Genomic DNA, 19440 nt, shown 5'->3' on the forward strand with positions numbered 1-19440 from the left:
GCACTTAATCGCAGGTTGGTGTCAGTCCGATCAGAATGGAAACGAACAACTACTTATTCAGTCCTTTAGTGACCGGGTAACTGACCAGTAGCTAGCAGTGCCGCGAAATCAATAATTCGACCGTTGGCATAGTTATAAAAAAGAGCAACAGAGCCCCTTGCGGGAACAGTTCCATAAATTACTCATTTTTGTAGATATTACGGATACTAAGTGCACTAATTACAGCATGGATATTCCCGAAACAGGAGCCATATTCAGTTTGGGAAAATCCCATTTGGTGGAAAATAATCAAAGTTACTTTTTTGTTAAAAATGATCCAGTAAAACGTTTGGTATCGGGTGCTAATCAGAGTGCAGTCATTTGTGGTAAACTCACAACTTACCGTTGAACACTTTATTCAGTTAATAATGACCCGGCCTAATAAAGTAAATAGACTTCCATTTGTGCCAGAAATGGAAGTTCAACGACAAATCCACGCGACCCTAATTACAACTTTCACCTTCTTTCTTCATTTTTTTGAGGAACACTTCCATTGCCTTGATTCTACTCCCAACTTCAACCCTCTAGTGAGCCCATTAAGTAGGGTTGTCAACTCAGAATTTGATTCTTCAACTCATGTTCTAGGATATGTGCAATTAATTACTCATTGTTTTGGGAACGTCGACGGATACTGTTGCCCATTTCAAAGGTCTCTTCGAGATATGTAGATCTTATAGCCATTTAAATTCTACCAAATCGAGGCAATTATTATTCAGACCAGACATTTTGCAATCAATAGACCGGCAAGTTGTATGTCTATAGCCTAATTTGAGGATTTTTAAGGAAACCGAAACTGTGCAGGCAATTGCTTCCAAAACTCATTACAATTCTATAACCAAACTTAAATTCTTTAAGTTCAAGTTGACAACTCCACCCACCCAAACACTTCACCACAACTTAATGTAAAAGTACACAAAGTATACTTGGAGTCCGCTGACATGAATACAACTTTCCTTTCTCAGAATCGGGTCGCTTATTTGTTTGGGGGGAAAATCAATTCGGTCAGTTGGCCACGGGGGACGGAGAGCCACCCGACGGGGGCGCCCGCATCATTAAGAAGCCGACCTGTGTTAAAACACTGAAAGCCCTCGGTCTAAAGGTACTGGACATTAGCTTCGGACTTGGCTGGAGCGTTATTCTCACAAGTAACTATTACACTTTCACTTTAGAATAACTTGGACGAGTGCCCACTCTTCACCAACAATAATTATTACAGATTCCAATGAAATTTATTTCGCCGGGCGCAACATTTTCCCACAGACATCAAACACTTACCAACACTTTTCTCCTGTGGACGTAGCAACGGAAAAGTTTCACGTAACACGGAAAGTTATTGCTATAGAGGAATTTTCCCGTGTGCTCAACGGTCTACAATTACAAAGGGTTGTAGCGGGTAACGACTATTTTGCTGTCTTAACAAGTAAGTAAAACGCAATTTTTTCGCGTGTGTTGCTTTCGTTCAACAATGCTCTGAGAACATTCACTTTCGTTAACTTTCATAATATGCTATAAACGCAACATTGTCCTTGCCTTTTTCTCTTCTAGTTAAGAAAGAATAAAGATTCAACGATACCTTAGTTAAAATGGAATAGGAACATGAAAAAATCTGTGATTGCCATATTATGGAATACATAATCAAGCCCTAATTTGTCCTGAAACACATATGATCCTAACCATAGATTAAATACCCCGCCAGATAAAACGCACTTAATACCGTGGTGTCTAACCAAAGGTTGTTCAACAAATTGTTTGTTTCCATGTTGACCCTCCATAAACGTCAACTATTTTGGGAGACTAATATAAAGTTCTTCAAGGGAATAAGTATTAATCCTTGAATAAAGCTAGACCTTTTTCGTTGGTCAAAACAAGATATCAATCTTTTCAAGACAAAAATCACTAGACTAAAAATTACATTATACTTTAACGACACGACGCAACGACATGCGACAATAAAAGGCGTCTACAGAAATAATTTTCTTAAGAAGGTCCTTTCTTTGATACGCGTAATGTCCGAATGGATATTTGTCTTGTCTAAAAGGTCCCGTGCTTGATCTTCTTGGTAATATGTTAACAGACAGAACATGGCACGTAGCACGGATTTTAAATCATTAAATCATTTTTGGTACTAGTTTCACATATGTCTGAAAATATTTTCTCCTTCTTCTTCAGCCTTTGTCCCGTTCAGAAGCGGGGTCGGCTCATCTTGATCGGTTGCGCAATTTTGTTCCGCCCAAGGCCTAATCTGGATGCAGTTAAATCACCATCTAGCATCTAGGTCTGATGTTCAGACCAATCTTGTCAAGTGCATTCTCGCCAACGCGAAATATATAATCATACCATATTTTCTGAAAACGTTAAAATACGAATGGACTTAACTGCAAATTGCCCGCTTTCTTAACCAAGAAGAAAATCCAGGATCTGCTTGAGATTTATTGATTTTTTTAAAAAAGAATATTTCAGCAGTTTTTACTGGATGACCAACTGATTCATAAAGACGAATCAGCTATAAATATATGGTCGCCAGAAGCCCCTTTGTAAAGCAAAGCGCGTCAACTACACCTATGCGCCCCCCTTCCCCGCCGCTTTCCGAAAACCTTGCCCTGTTCCTCCACTTTTTTCTAGGACATAGCTCCAAGACGACCCACCCGCCGCACTGCAATATATATTGGAAATGGTGTAAACGCTCGAATTTCATGTCTTTAATGTAATAATAAGATACACCAAATGGCGAGTGTAATTTGTGAGTTTTATCGCGAAAATCAGTGAAAACTTTTATGCGTTTGTTTTTTTAACGTAGAAGGGCAAGTGTTGGTAAATATTGTTTTTGGCCTTAGAAAGTTGTTTGCAACATCTTGAGGTCATTTCAACTTGAAATAAGACTATGTTCTCAGCAGTCTGAAGTGACTGGATAATATTATACAACTGACAACATTTTCTTTGGACATACATCTAGGCATCCGATTCACATACTCCTAAAATTAAAACGATGGTAAGCATGTTTTCCTCTCCCCATGAGTAATAAGTTCTTAGTGAACCCAAAGAAAAGGTATCATCTTCAAATAGCTACATTCGTGAAAGTGTCCCTCAAAAGTTACGGAGTCGCACTTGTTCTAAAATGGACGTCCAGGACAAAACCAGAATAGTTGTCTTTGGAAGCTTTATTGGCATTATTGTCGCGGAGCGGGCAATTTGCGTGACGAGCGTTGACAGTTACGTGACAGTTAGTCAAGAAAAAGATTTCAAAAGAGACCTCCGCTCCCTACGATTATTAAAGTTTTGAAATATTATTAGCAAAATGTAAGAAGTAAAAAATTGGTAAAATATAAGAAAACAATAAACAACATGAATTGGTCGTTGTCCTCATTTAAATATGCAATTTTCTCAAGACCGTCGAATTCGGACGATTTTTCCCCCGCCCGTTCTATGTATTGAAAAGAAACGTGTCCACTAGCCCTAATGCACGGTATGAACGGTTTTGTGTTTCCTTATTGGTGGATCACAGTTCCCCGTGAATTATTACAGATTTTTTAGTTGAGTAGTTTTCGAAAATGCGTCATGTCTGACTTTAAATTTGCATTTGATCCCTCACTTACCCATTTTGCAATTTACATTGGAAAGTTGTAATTGAGACGCGGGTGCGTTAGGTGAAAAAAAAATGGCATCGCCCCTTTGCATGTACCTTTTAAACTCGATGAAAATTTATGTTATGTATTTGTATGATTTCATAGTTCTATATGTTCCCAAAATTTCGAATCGGTGTAGACCTTTTGGATAAAAGTGCGTGTGATCGACGAATAGCAAATCTATTTCAATTAGGTTTTGATTTACACAAAAACCCTAAAAAATCGCAGATGCCAAACTGGTAAACGCCCAACCAATCCACCAAATGTTTTGGAGAATGAACCTGGCATCATGGCCAAGCTAGCTCGAGGCACAATTTGCTCTAGCCGGCGTTGCGATCGACCCCACGTGGTGTAATTATGTGCATGTCCGGCTGAATGGGAAGAAAATTGAGCTGGTTTCCGACATGCCCGCGGACTGCCCCTACACAAGGCTGAAGGAGTAGTTTGTTAAGCACCTGTCAGTGAGTGAAACGACTAAGCTAAATCACTTACTCATAGAGCTAATGCTTGGTGATGGTGTGTCAAACAAACGATAAGCGAAATGAGGCAGCTGAGTGATGACAAAATCGGCACCGAACTGTTATAGCCAAATAGTCATCGTTTCTAAATTTGCAGAGACTGTCAGTGGTAGATCGTCAGGACCATCGACAAGTGTCGAAGCGTGCTGGAACCACTGGAAATTTGTGGAAAAGGCTACAAAATGTACCAGCCCGGCATTTTTTCCACCAAAAACTAGAGTTGCCTGGAACTCTCAGGACGGCTACAAGAAATGCAGCACCCCGCCGCTTGACAATTTACGACCCCTTCAGCCAGCGCCACTACCCCGGTAGGGGCTGGGGTCTCGGGTTTCGCCGCATGCCGGAATCAAGGACTAACACGGCAAACCTCAAAACTGCCGACAGCAAATTCCTCAATGTCGGAGGCCCACTCAAGTTGGTATCTCTGGCCTGGCTAACGGCTAAGTTTTAGAAGGTCCTTTTCCAAGAACAAATACATAATTTCATCTAACTTAAATTACGGCGAAAAGTTAAACCAAGAAAATCAGATGTGGTCTTACAGATACTAAAATTTATTAAAGGTCGAAATTATTTCGAACGCAGCCATGACAAATAAGTCGGGAAACCGGAAGCTGGACGCTTCAGGTAGAAAAGGTTTTGTGTATTTCTTACTACGTAGCATGTAATATATGCTTATATTATGTGAAAGTATCAACTTTCAGATGATATTGTCATTCATAATCTTGAATTTGCAGAGAAGTGATAACTTTGACGTATTATAACTTTGTTAGTAATAGTGCGATTTCCACCAAACAAAGAAACTGGTAAGATCATACTCTATATCATAGCCTACATCACTGCAAAATTTCGCAGCCAATTACTAAAAATTATAGTAATATAATATATTAACAGATATCGATATGGAAGGTATTTCGGAGCCCAGGTACTATATAGTGGCAGCCTCCTGACATTTTTCAAATTTTTCGGTTAAATAGCTTCTGAGAATGGCCCCCAAGAAATGATAAATTTCAACCCCCGCACTCCCCACTTTTCTAACAAATGTCAAAACTGTTACCGGCTTCGGAAAGTACTGACCGAGACCCTTAATTTGATATCCCACATGACTATATTTGATGAAAAAAAAATGTACACCCCCCTTTGTATGTATTGGGACCCCACCTTAAATTCGACGTAAAAGGGTGTAACTCACTGTATGCTTGAGCCTTCACAGTTCCCACCTTTCTTCCAAATTTGGTGTCAATCGCTATAAACACATTGGCTTGCCGGCCGTGATGCAGTAGGCCTAATTAGGGCGATCAGACCCGAGTCTGCACGGGCACTAATCTGAAGTGGCAATAGTTACGAAACCTTACCAGGGGTATACTGGTACCATGGGAACCGGGATAGCCCCTGTATTCACATACTTCAGGACAATTCCTATTTTATGTGCGTTCAGCTTGGTTGTAGTGGTTGACCCTCTAGTGGGAGCTTCATGGGGGTTGTGGTTACGTTCAAGCGAACAGAGACCTTCGGGCCTCACAGCGTGTTGCGTTTCAACACGGGTGTCGTACTCCTTAGTTCGGTAGAGATTTAGTAGGTCTTGCAGCCACCCTTTAATGGTGGCACCGAAAAACGCTGTATTAATTTCGCTTGGTTTGCTGGCCGTGATGCAGTAGGCGAATGCTTCAAAGGCCTAGTAGGGTGATCAGATCCGAGTCTGGGGCTCATCTGAAGTGACAATTGGTCATGGAACCTTATCAGGGGTATATTGACAGCATGGGAACTGGGATAGCCCCTGAATTCACATGTCTCAGCAGTATTCCCGCCTCATGTGCATTCAACTCGGTTGTAGCCCTTGGCCTCCTAGTGGAAGTCTCATAGGGGTTGTGTTAATTTCAAGCGAACAGAGACCTACGTTAGAACACGGGCGCCGTATTCCTCATTTTGGTAGAGATTTAGATAGGTCTTGCATCTACGAGTATGAATAAACTGAGCCATGCACTCAGTATAGACTGGTACCATTGTACCTACAACAGATCGTTCTTTTGTGTTTTATGTTGATACACTCACCTCGTTTCAGGTATATATATTCCTTTTCAAGGTTTTATTGAAAACAAAACATAATTAAAATCGGTTTTCTGTCTATCTATCATACGCGCTTTTCTCAGAAACCGTTACACTTATTGACATAAAATCTGGTGAAGAGGTGGCAACTTTGAACCCCACGCATGCAGTGAGTTATATCATTCTAGATAAAAAATTTGCATTAAATTTTGGGTTCAAAATGGAATTAAGTGTTCCAAAACCTTGAACTGTTGACCATGGCATATGGTGCTCTAGGTTAAAACAAAATATTTATAAATGATATAGGCCCTTTCAAGAAGACGTAGAACGTTTTAATGGTGTAGCTTGCTCCGGAGGCTCCAGTATGCCAAGAAGTGATGAAAACGTTGAAAGAGTGAAGAAAATAGTGTTAATGAATTAAGATTAGCGAATTAAGATTAGAGAAGTTGCTGATGATATTGGAAAAGTGAAACTTCCCTTTAGGACCTGTTGAATGATGTGAATGGTGCGAATTTGGCCCCGACTTTTTTCCATTCCACAGCAAAGGCTGAGGAGATAAAAACTGCAACGCCGGAAGAACTCAAGGCTACACCAATAACATTTTGTTAGAAGCGAATCGAGGATTGGAAATATATTATATCTGAGGGCAATTACTTTGAGGGGAGCAACATGATGAAAATAAAAACTCACCCTACTTTTTGATCGCATCTCGTATATTGACAATATTGAATTGTATGCCAAAGACGAAAACAAATTTCGCTTTTTGTTGGACACCATCCAGTTCAGTAGAGATATCGGCATGCAATCAAGTTTTGAGAAGTGTCGCATAAAGATAATTGTTCAGGGTAAACATCTCGACAATGAAAGACAGCCAAAACGACATCTACAATGAAGGCATAGATTCAAACGTCGTATATAAATACATCCCCATATTGCAATCAGCACGTGTTGTAGCAATTATTAATGCTGGTGGTCGACCTCGACTTCAAACTGGAGATTTCATGGTGCTGCTCTAATTCATGCGCTTAGATACTCAACGCGAAACCGAGAGAATGTTCACAAAATTCAAGTAAATTGAAAAATAGAAAAACCGTATTGCAAATTTTATGACGAGCATGGTCGTAAGGAGAAATTTCGGGCCTGAAGTGGAAATAATAAGGACCCATCAGAAAGTTAAATAGTCAAACTAATTTTGTTACGGTTTTTATTTCAGTACCCCGTGAGAACTCTGGTCCAGACGCCTACTTTCTCCTTCCTTTCAACAAGTGTTCGCATAGTACATTTTATTTGAGGACTAGCGAAATGTCTGAATCTTCTTCTTTCTCGGCTCGTCTTGATCGGTTATACCATTTTGTTTGGTCGTAGACTTGATTTGGATGGAACCGCAAGGCTATCGAATCATCATCTAGCGTATCAAGCAAACGTTGTTTCGGCTGGCCTTTTGGTCATTACCCATCGACTTCGATGTTCAGGCCAATTTTTTCACCAGCGCGAATTACGTGCCCACACCATTGAAGATGCCTCTCTCGCAATTTTTTCACGATCCGTGCAAACCTATATCGATCAAGGCTGACGGATTTGGGCCATCCGCGACGCGCCGTTCACTGTCTTTTATAGACGGCCAACAATCAGAACGATAGAGGGCGAGTGGATAAATGGATAGTAAAGGAATTTACACATCCAAATCATCTATTACGTTCTTAATGTCATAAACTTTAGCCTAAGTTGCATGAAATTCATTAAAAAATGATTCAATCTCTTCCACACTGGAATTTTCCTTTTAAACAATTCTTCCCCAATGCTCCTAAGCCTAAATTCAAATTCCACAATAGAAATATCGAAACACGAACCTCGAAACTTCGCCATGTCTACCTTGTTAGAATGATAATTCAACTGTAACGCCCAAAAAAGTATTTATGTAAATCAGAAGTAGCGGTTTTAATCTTCACAAGCTGTTTGCATGCTTTTCATGTGAGTATTCACTCAAGTAAAATATGGAAAATGATACGAAAATATAACTTGAATGCATCAATCATTAGTGGAAGCAAGTAAAATCATGAAAAAACTCCATTAAAGTATCTATGTATGTGTATCTACATATGCCTAAGTGGAATCATATACCAATGCTCCGTTTTTTTTTTCAAACTGAAATGGAAGGTTTGATGTTGAACGTTCAGACGGACACCACGGGAAATATGTCTCTCCTACGTATGTTGGGTGATTGACCGGATGGTTAATGCCTTAGGACTTCAATCGATACAAATGTCCTTTCATGAGCAGTTTTTGTCCAGATATGAATATTGTCGAATAAATTAATATAGCGTGTAAGCTATTATTGCACGTATTGATCGATATCGTAAACTATGAAAAGAGTTATTTGAAAAAGCAATCAGAGTTTCAGAAAACTTTTAAAACTCTTCTGTAAGCATATGTGTAAGTCTCAATTCGCATCTCAATGAAAGCATCGACAAGCAACAGATGTTCCACAAGGAAGAATTTATATTTTCAGATTATTCACATATGATATTTAGATGACCATACATCCCTCCCTCCCCCCCAAATCCCACGTTGCACATACACATGTAGAAGTGAGGTTAAATATAATGAAATATTGATGAAGAAACTCCACACTTTTATGAACAATAATTCCGTGAAAAAAAATATCGGGACGTCCTAAAGAAAGGCAATCAGTTTTTGCTATGTGGAGGTAACGATCACGACCTACATGAATAATTAAGTTTAAATGCCATTTGAAACGCATGGAAAATGAAAGTTTTCCAATGAATTTATCCTTAACCGAGATTAGTGACCCAAGTTCCTGGAATAAATAATCCGTGACTTCAGATATTATTGGATTGTTCGAAGATAGATTATATTGCTGCATTAAATAAATTGCACCTGTTGCTTCTGTCTAGACTCGCACATTAGTTAGGGTCAGCCACGCCAATCTGATCAATTTGGTTGGAATACCGAATCTGATGGCCATATTCCAACAGTTTTTCTAACGTTTGTCGCATAGAGAAAACCTGATTTGTTGCTGATTTGCCTGGAGTGAAGCCTCTTTGGTATAGGCCAACGATGTTGTGGGCGTATGTGGCTATTCAACCTAGCAAGATAGCGGGGAATATGTTAAAGACGGTACTCAGCAATGAGATACCGGACTTATGATTTTAAAACCGATGAATTCCACGATGAATTCTATGCTTGCTGGTGGCAGTATTTATCTGTCGTCTTCAATTGACAAGATCTCAAACTTGCCGATATTTTGGTTGTTGAGCACTTTATCAGAATGCTCAACCCATCGCTCCAATATGCCCTTACGATCGGAAATCAGACTTCCCCGTTTTATCTCGGCAGAATGAGCCTCGAGGTGTATAAGGCTTCATCCTGCTGACTTGTTGGTAAAACTTCCGTGCCTTGTGCGAATGCTCCCTGTACTTCTCGAGTTCACAGATCTGTTGGTTCTCCCGGGCTTCGTTTTTCTGTCTGTGAGGTTGCTTCTCTACTCGGCAGAGTGATAGCTCCCTGCGCGTGACCGTGTTCTTTGAGAATGCAACTCAGTTTTAACTCTCATCTGTTTGTCTATATTAGCCCCCTATATGTTTTGACATTCACTAAGGCTGAGAGGTGGCCGCGTTTGATTAGCACGTGATCAATTCGACCGAAAGTGTTTCTGCCTGTAGAGGCCCATCTTTGTGGTTCTAACAACCATTTCGCGCGTCCCTACCGAGTCCGTGAATGTTGATAAGGCTTTTATAATATTTCGAAATTTGCTCCACAACAGTAGAGAGCGTAGCCGTTCATTTGTTTTCAAAGTCGATAATAGAAGGTTTCATTTTTTGTCTGATTAGGAACCTACACATGTGTAATATCCGCGGCTTTGCGACATTCGCCTTTCCAAGATCAAGTTGACAAGAGAATGCATTCAGTAACGTGTAATACTCCCTCTTCTTCTTCCTTAGCTTTCCCAATTATCCCTCTCAACTTCATAATTCCCATCCCGACATTCATTCCATTGTTGTAATTGTTTTTGCCAGTTCGCTAAAAGTGAGTGCAAAGATCAGGAGAAAAAAGTTGTTGCAAGGACACTGGGAAGTGAGTACAAGGATCTGGGTAGAAAAGAAGTAGTTGCAAGGTCGCTGTTAAGCGAATGCGATTTTTTTGAAAAGAAAAGGAGTTGTTGCAAGTTCGCTGGGACGGGAGTGCGAGGATCAGGAAAGAAAAGAAGTTGTTGCAAAGTCGCCGGGAAGTAAGAGCAAGGACCTAGACAGAAAAGAAGTGGCTTGAATTGGGAGGTAGTTTGTTAGCCAAAATTTTAAGTGAAAGATTTGATTTTGAAGGTTTTTTCCTTTATTGGCTAAAAGTATTTTAAAATGTATACAAATACGTATATCAGGGAACAACTGCCCCTTTCTTCAAATATTTTCATAGTCAAAACTTTGACTCAAAATTTCGGCTAACTAACTATCTCCTAATTCAAACTATGAACAGGAGAACCAAGTCAAATAAGAAGTTCAATAATCTTCTGAAATTCAAAAAGGAAATAGCAAGTATCAGCGAGGACATTAGGTTCCTCAAACGGAACGTTACACCTAAAAGCCATACAATCCATATTTCATCAGTCCTACCGAACGCCAACCTCCAAAGAAAGAAGATGAAAAGAATGGCAAAACACAAAGCATTAAGTCACTTTAGATGAGGCTGAAATAAAACACACTCCATGCTTATTCCGCACACTTAAAAATCAACAAGAACACCCATGGAAGAAAGGGCGACAAGACCGACATGGAAAAAATCAATAGGGCCTACACCTGCGAAGGGCCAGAAAGAGGAGCATACTGGGAAAGAAACTAAAGGCGCTCACCACAACACAAGCTGGCCCGGAGGCAATAGAGAAATCAAAGGAAGAATTCATACCCAACTATGTAATCAACCAATTCAACGAACACTTTACCCAGGAACAGCTTTCCCTTCTCAATAAAGGCTTGAATTAGGTACTAGCACTGAGGAAGGAAGCGTGTGGTCTCCGAAACAATTGTATGCGGAAGGAAAATAAAAATATTTACAGTATAAGAAACAATACCAAGTTCTTTTCATAATTTAAAGGCTTGAACTTCGTCATAAGAGACCCCAATTTCCCCAAAGAAGACATCGTAGACAGGTGGGAATCAAATGTATATCGCAAGACGAAAAAGCTGACATCCGAGAAGAAATTCGGCGACTACTGACTCCCACCAAACGAATAGCCACAAGGAGAAGGTATCGGTCAACCAAAACAAAGCCATTAAAGAGTTGAAAGAGGAACCCGTTTTCTACTTACCAGAAGGCAAAAAAAACGCAGTGGTCATCATGGGCAAAGGAACATACGACGACTTAGTGCGTAAAAAGTTAGAAGAAAGCAAGTTTCACATTATCAGGAAGGACCCTCTGCTAGACTCCGTTAAAAAAGTGGAACAGATTCTGGCTGAATGTAAACCTATCATTAAGAAATCAGTCGAACTGAGAATGCCTAACCCTCTCTACCTAGAATCAAATGCCTCCCCCAAAATACAAAGCGTTCCGATGAAGGAAGCCCTATACTTATTCGAAGAATGGATCGCGACACATGAAAACTCATCCGAATGCAGGAAGGAGGCCAAGCTATATAGAAAACTGGCCTACACATGCATGAGTGAATCTTATTTCACATTCAGAAATAATAATAATAACTTCCGGAACAGCAATGGACCCCCTCTGCCTGCTGCTATGCGAGGTATTTGTGGAGAATCTGGAGAATGAACTCGAGGAGTCACACTGAAATGTCTCATCAAAAACGAAGAAGCAGGAACGATCCACGAAAAACTCAATCGAGCACACAGAAATATCGAATTCACCATGGAGATCAAAAAGGTTGCGGAGATACCGTTCCTGGACTTAACATAATCCGGGAAAGAGGGGGAGTTTGGAATCGACATTTACAGGAAACCAATTCAAACACAACGAACCATCACATACACCTCAAACCACAATTTCTACCACAAGATGGCGGCATGAAACTTTATTATTCACAGGGTAGTCACAACACCGCTCACCGAGCAGAAAAGGAAAAAAGAAATGGAGCTCATCCTGGACACAGCCAAAAAAAACGAATACAACAGGAACTTTATCGAAAATCGAATCAAAAAGAAACTACGTCAGACCTCAAGACAACAACTTTCAACAGCAATGGATAACATTAACCTATTCGGGTCTGACGCAGAACATCAAAAGGCAAACACACAAATGTAGATTCCGGGTCACCTCGACCAGTAGACAATGCTTACTTAGGACCCGGATACAATCAGTCAAGGATAAAAAAGAGTATACCGTAAAAAGCGGCATTTATAAGATCTCCTGTCCAGATTGCGACACGATTTATGTATGGGTAAACAAAATGGCGCAATGACCGCAATGCTGACCACATTGCCTCCTATGGGGTACTGTAATCCTGTAGTGTGCCGTTACGGTATTGAATGATGTGCTCTAACACACTTCAAGGCTCTGATCCAATATGGATTGTTGTGCCAACGATTATTATTATTATTATAAACAAAATGGCTAGTCCACACAAGGGTGGTAGAACACATAAAAGAGGCCGAATCCGCTAAAAATAGGCATATAGTAGAGCAGGAACACCATTTGTCGTTAGACAACGCCAATATTTTGAAGGAAGTGAATAGCACAAGAAAAGTAGACTCCTACGAGAGGCTCCACATTTCAAAAATTCCACTTGAAAAAGGGTAAACAAGGACATGGGTATGGAGAGAACTAATTAAGATTTCATAATTACAGGAATAGCTTTAAAAACCCAAATTTTCAAAAGATAAAACACTAAAGAAGAGACATTTGGTCCCCCAAATACATATTTGTATACATTTTAAAATACTTTTAGCCAATAAAGGAAAATTTGGTGTCAATCCCCATAACCGTGTCGATCTGTGACGGACAGACAGACAGTAAACCGATTTTAATAAGGTTTTGTTTCAGATAAAACTCTAAAAAGGAAAGTTGTGCATTGAATTGTGAAAAGTGAAGGTAATGATAGTGCGATATCGTTTGACCGTGGAAAAAAATGATGATTGATTTGAAATAATCTTTCTATCATACATGAGTACTTTGGAACCCATTAGTTACGATTTTAGCCTATTAATTGCTAGGTTTGTCGAAAAAAAGTGGTTTTTGCGTAAGGTTTCTTGTATTCCTAAACAATAATGTTCATAATTGATGTTAAAAAGGGTGATTCGAGCCTCGAATCATTCCAATTATAAAAATCCTCGTCGAGTGCAAATTTAGATAACCAATTTAACGGGATAGAAGGCAAATTGTTTTTATGAATTAGAATGAGTTCTTAGATTTCCGATTTTCAAAATGAAAGCAAACAACAAACGAGTTAAGAACAGGTGTATGTATGCATGTACACAGATTCTAGAGTTTATTCTTTAAATAATTTTATTATTTCTTTATATTTACCAAGACTTTAATTTAATTTGTTTGATTATTATAAGGCCTACAAATAAGTTCTGTCGGTTTTTTCTTTAAATTTGAAGCTTTATTGTGAAAAATTGGTTATACATTCATTGTTCAAAATATTGCCCATCGCTAGCCACAACTTTCCTCCATCTTTCAGACAATTCATAGATACCATCGCGCCAAAAATTGGCCTGCTTGGCCGCTATCCATTCATCGAGCCATTTTTTGAGTTCGTCGTAATTGGAGAAGTACTGATCAGCCAAGCCATGCTGCATCGACCGGAACAAATGGTAATCAGAAGGAGCAATGTCTGGAGAGTACAGCGGGTGGGGTAGGACTTCCCATTTCAACGTTTCTAGATATTTTTTAACGGGCTGTGCAACATGTGGACGAGCATTGTCATGTTGCAAAATAACTTTATCATGCCTTTGCTGGTATTGTGACCGTTTTTTCTTGAGTTCGCGGCTCAAACGCATCATTTGACGTCGGTAGAGTTTGTCCGTGACCGTTTCGTTCGGTTTTAGCAGCTCATAGTATACCACACCCAGCTGATCCCACCATATACACAGCATGATCTTCTCACCATGAATATTCGCTTTGGCCGTCGATGATGAGACATGGCCGGGGTATCCCCACGTTGCCCGCCAGTAACTATTCGATGCAGAAAACCCTTCCTTTCTTGTCGTTGGAGCAGATGTTCGCACGTGAAAAAACGGCGTTCGACGTCTCTTGGCTTCAGTTCATACGGATCCCAATTCCCGACCTTTCGGATCATTCCCGTTGCTTTTAAATGGTTGGAAATGGCTTGCTGAGTGACTCCAAGTGTTTTTCCAAGTTCTTCTTCCGTTTGCGATGGATCTTGGTCGAGCAATGCCTCTAATTCTTCATCTTCAAAAATTGTTGACCGTCCGGTGCGCTCTTCGTCTTCCAAGTCAAAATTGCCACTTTTAAACCGTCCAAACCACCTCTGACACGTTCGTTCAGATAGAGCATGGTCACCATAAACTTCCACTAAAATGCGATGACTTTCGGTTGCTTTTTTCTTCATATTGAAATAATGAAGTAGAACTCCCCGCAAAAACACATTATTTGGTACAAAATTGGCCATTTTCGTTGATGAAAAAAGTATTGTTGTTTACACTTCAATCAAATAATTTATACTGACGTTTGTGCCTATTGACATTTGCTTTCCGATGAATGTTTGGAAATGTGGATCAATGGAACAAAAAACAAGCTACGCCATCTATTGTGAAAACCGACAGAACTTATTTGTAGACCTTATATTTTCTTCTTCATTTCTCTGAGTTGTCTCTTATTTTTATTTTTTTTTTTGTTGTTTCGAAAATTTGTATTTTTTTGTATTTCATTAAATTATCTTTGTTTTTGTTTAGTGCTGAGTAAATTATAAATGAATTTCAGCTAAATTTTCTTTGATTTGAGGACTCCCCTTTTCCCTCCTCCTCTTTTTTGATCCCGCAAAACTCTGACTGAATAGGGACACCCTCCAATAAAATGGCTTGAGGATGCCAAACCAAAGTGGGAACCTCTAAGGACGCGCCTCACAATACATCTAAGGACGGAGGAACATTAATTGAGGGTCGTCGTGAATCCTCCCTTTCGATCGCAGCACTCGCATCGGGAGTTTTACGGCTCCATGCGCGCGGTCGAGTCGTTATTTTTAAGGTTATATGTGAAAACGACATTTTTGACTTCCTCAAAAAAAAAATTCCTTATACAACTACTCATGTATTCTAATATTATAAAATTTCATAATTTCAGCTACCGGCAGGGTTTTTGCATGGGGACACAATGACAAGAACCAAATAGGACCTTATGATTCAACATTACCAGAACCGATTGAAATCGAAGTCGGAATTCCAATAAAAAAAGTTGTTTGTGGACCGGAATCAACACTTATTCTTACTGAGGAGAATCAACTGTACTTAACTGGAGCGCTCAATGATTTCCAGTATCCTAGACCAACAGAATTAAACCATATTTCCCCAAAGGAAGAAATAATTGATATGCAAATCTCGCACACCAATGAAATATATTTGGTAACAGAAAGTGGCAATATTCACAAAAGTGTGGAATCACCGCGAACAAACAATTTAACATTCAGCAAATTTTACGATTACGATCAGGATGAAAATGGCATCGTAGTAAAATTACTGAAAGGAAATTCATTTTTCGTGGCCCTTACTAGAGCCAAGAAGCTCTTCACTACCTTTTCCGAAAGTGGACATCATTTGAAAACATTCCGGGAAATATCGAAATTTAAAAATTTGAGAATACTTGATTTTGCTGTTGGTGAACGACATGTCCTAGTCCTGGGTATTCCTAAGGCTCCAAGAAGCGTAGAAAGCAGCTACAGAAATCTAGGCACAGCAACCACACCAGCAGAAATCTTCACAAATGGCTTTGCTTCCACAAATGGAGACTTGAATGAAAATGAAGAATACGAGCATGAAGGATTCCGTGATTTGAGTAAAACTCGGCAGAAGAACAGTAATCAAGTCTCAACCCCGAGAGACAGCTTGAACACTTCCACAACCAGTTTACAAAATAACAATACACATAACACATTTCTTGATCAAGGCTTAGAAAAGTTAGGTACATTGACGTCAAAATCAATTGACTTTCCAAATTCCCCAAAACTTGACGAACCAAAAGAATTCGAGTCTTTCGAAGAAAGCAATTCAGAACCAACAAGTAATATTAACAAAATTAATTCAGAGAAAAGCCTTAACGGTACTCAAAGTTCAGTATCAACTCAAGCCACCGGGAAAAACGAAATAACTCAGATAGACATGGAGAAACCCTTGGAGAGGGCTGAACTCCTTCCACCTCTTGATTTGATGACGCCTTTGAAACCAACTCAGTCTCGACAGAATTCAGCACGCTCAATACGGTTTGATGAAAGTACACTTATACACACTAAATCAACAGACCGCCTTAATCGTCCCCAAACTCCATACCCAGATCCTAATATTTCTCCGCAAATTCGGAAAACCTCCATTTCTTCAACAGAAGATGATCTTAACCAAAATGTAACCCCAATGTTAATAGACAGCCTAGAACACATCCCCGAAGATTCTCCAGATTCCCCTGGGGCCCAAACCGCACGCCGTATGAGTCTCAAATATTCCGACCGCGGTCTCAGCACTGAGAAGCTCGAAGGAATAACACGAGTCATTTCTGCAAAAACTCCTGGCGAAAGAGATCCTAAATTTGCTTTACTCGATGACAGTCTCGAACAAGATGAAGAATTTAAAGTGGAAATCGCACACAACACAGACGACAACAAAAACGAAATTCGTTTCATAAACGATGGCGTTGACGTAACAAAAACGATTGAGGAAGTGCCTGATGAAGTAGACGAAATATTGTCGGAATCCATAAAAAGTGGAACCGAGTCTCTTGAGGAGCTCAGGAAGCTTCCGAAACAAAAAAATATATTGAGTGTATTAGGTGAAGAGCCAATTGCCGAGGTGACAGACGGAAAAATAACCAAAGATTTGAAGCAAATTACTCAAGAAGATATATTGAGTCTGAATGAGGGGGACGAATCCAATGACTCCGCGAATACTTCGAAGGACGACGGAAAATTGAAAATTAGTCGAGGGGAAGATGATGAACGGACAACAGCTTCGGTCAGCTCTAATATCGTTACCACCAATTTCGAGAACGACAGCGATAATTCAAGCGATCGCAAGGAGTGTAACTCTCCAAATACAATTGAGAGTGCAGATCCAGAAACGAAGAAACAGAAGGTTCGTCGATTTATCAACGACCTAAAAACCAAAAGCAAGGAAATGTCATGCAAGAACGAACAATCAGTATTAGTTGAAGGTAATTCACTCTATATATTATTGGCTTATCATCTAATTGTCCTTTGTCTCTTATAGATGAGCCACCAAAGTATTCTGTCACAGATGACAACGGAGCTGATCAGAAAACCTCAAAAGTTTGCACAATCTTATAAAATATGCAATAATTTTATAAGCATTTGTTTGGAATTGTCACTTTCCGCATTTTGTTAAACAATTGACTAGTGATGTTTCGAATAATAGATTTTGAAACAAATTTCGTACATTTATTGCATAGCTATGCAGCAAATATTGGCAGTTACAGTAAAGGCCGCCATCCACGCTCAGTGTGTCCGGATGGCTCAAGTGGTTAGAGCGCTGGGCTGTCGTGGACTGATTGTCGGATACCAGTCGACTCAGCTGTGAATGAGTACCTGAGTCAAATCAGGGTAATAATCTCGGACGAGCGCAATGCTGACCACATTGCCTCTTACAGTGTACTGTAGTGCACCGTTACGGTCTTGAATAAAGTGCTCTAACACGCTTTAAGGTCTTGATCCAATATGGATGTTGCGCCAACGATTATTATTATTATCCACGCTCAGTTCGGCCTAAACAGTCCGCAGTTGACCGGCGGCCGGAACGTGTGTGTGATGCGGTTGGCCTGTCAGGTTGGACTGTTGTCAATGATCGAATGAAAAGCGATTCGGCTTCTTGGAAGGAAATAAGAAAAGTCGGTACGTGCGTGCGTTGATGCGCCCTATTGACGGTCATTGCACGCGAGAATTTCTTGGTTTTTATGCTGGGAGCGAGATTTTTATGTGTATCTTTATGGCTGGTAAACATTTTAAAGTGTCCGGATAGCTGAGTGGTTAGAGCACAAGGCTGTCGTGCGGATGGTCGCGGTTCAAATCTCACTGGTGGCAGTAGGATTTTGTATCGTGATTTGACGTGGGACACCAGTCGACTCAGCTGTGAATGAGTACCTGAGTCAAATCAGGGTAATAATCACGGGCGAGCGCAATGCTGACCACATTGCCTTCTACAGTATGTGTAAAACAAAACCTTATTCAAAACGGTTTACTGTCTGTTTGTCTGTCCGATTGACACGAAATTTTTTATGGGAAGATGGGAAATGTGAACGTGGGGCCCCCATACATGCGAAAATAAGATGTAATTTTTTAAATCAAACGCAACAGTTTGCCACGCGTTGTATATCAAGGAACTTACAGAACACATGTTATCATTAAATTTCGTGGCAATAGATTCAGGCGTTTTTGAGCAAATTGGGTGTGGCAGATAGACAGTGAAGTTGCCAGATCTCCCATTAGACCTCACCACAGATGGCGGATAGAGACACAGCTATTGATGTGTAAATATGTATTCATGCATTTTCTTTTCAAACTCTGTATGAGTGTTTGCTCATCTCTATGGTACAAGAGCTCGGAACCCCAGTACCGGTGGCTTTTCAGAGTGAGTAGGTGAGCTCCCGGTCGTCGATATCACTCGAGCGTAGTGGCTCAGTTGTGAATTACTTAGCCACCGTAGCATATACTGCTACGTCCTACCATCCAGTAACGAAACCAAAAAAAAAATGAGCTCAAGGCAGATCGCTGAACAACAAAAACGGTGACAACAAGAACCGCGTTTGTTCAAGAGAGGCGACAGCAGAAGGTACTCCAGGACCAAGGAAAGGAGCTATTCAAGAGAAGCTCGTAAACTCTGAGATTTTCGCCGATTCCAAGGACCCTGAAAGATAAGGTACACGGAAGCTCAATATACACCAAATGTGAAGGAGAATATAAAAGGAGTAATTCCGTCTAGGCTCATAGAGAACAGAGCTAAGAAGATCCAGCTTGGAGAAAATTGATGGCTGTCGCACTCAAGTTAAAAGCTCACTTGGGGAGAATGCCCGAAAAT

The 19440-nt window shown here is 40.1% G+C and overlaps 2 protein-coding genes across 4 annotated transcripts in view; one reads left to right on the forward strand and one right to left on the reverse strand.

Moving 5' to 3' along the window:
* The window catches only part of LOC119650302 (HIV Tat-specific factor 1 homolog), a 471609-nt gene that overhangs the window by 441244 nt on the left and 10925 nt on the right, over positions 1–19440 (reverse strand). The window contains exon 1 of one of the 3 annotated variants that reach the window (XM_038052944.1): positions 1315–1432. The exons of 1 other annotated variant lie outside the window; for it this stretch is intronic. The gene's annotated coding sequence lies outside the window, so the exon portion shown is untranslated. Of the gene's footprint in view, positions 1–382; positions 956–1314; positions 1433–19440 lie in introns of those variants that run through there. One more of the 3 variants, XM_038052943.1, reaches the window with a different exon arrangement.
* On the forward strand, positions 64–17797 carry LOC119650300 (dentin sialophosphoprotein). The gene is made up of 5 exons (XM_038052938.1): positions 64–365; positions 1002–1184; positions 1256–1459; positions 15491–17563; positions 17620–17797. Exons 1-5 carry the CDS (start codon positions 227–229, stop codon positions 17694–17696), a joined length of 2676 nt encoding a protein of 891 aa, XP_037908866.1. The 5' UTR covers positions 64–226; the 3' UTR covers positions 17697–17797.

Source organism: Hermetia illucens, chromosome 2, assembly GCF_905115235.1.
Source record: "Hermetia illucens chromosome 2, iHerIll2.2.curated.20191125, whole genome shotgun sequence".
In the NCBI taxonomy this organism is placed as follows: domain Eukaryota; kingdom Metazoa; phylum Arthropoda; class Insecta; order Diptera; family Stratiomyidae; genus Hermetia; species Hermetia illucens.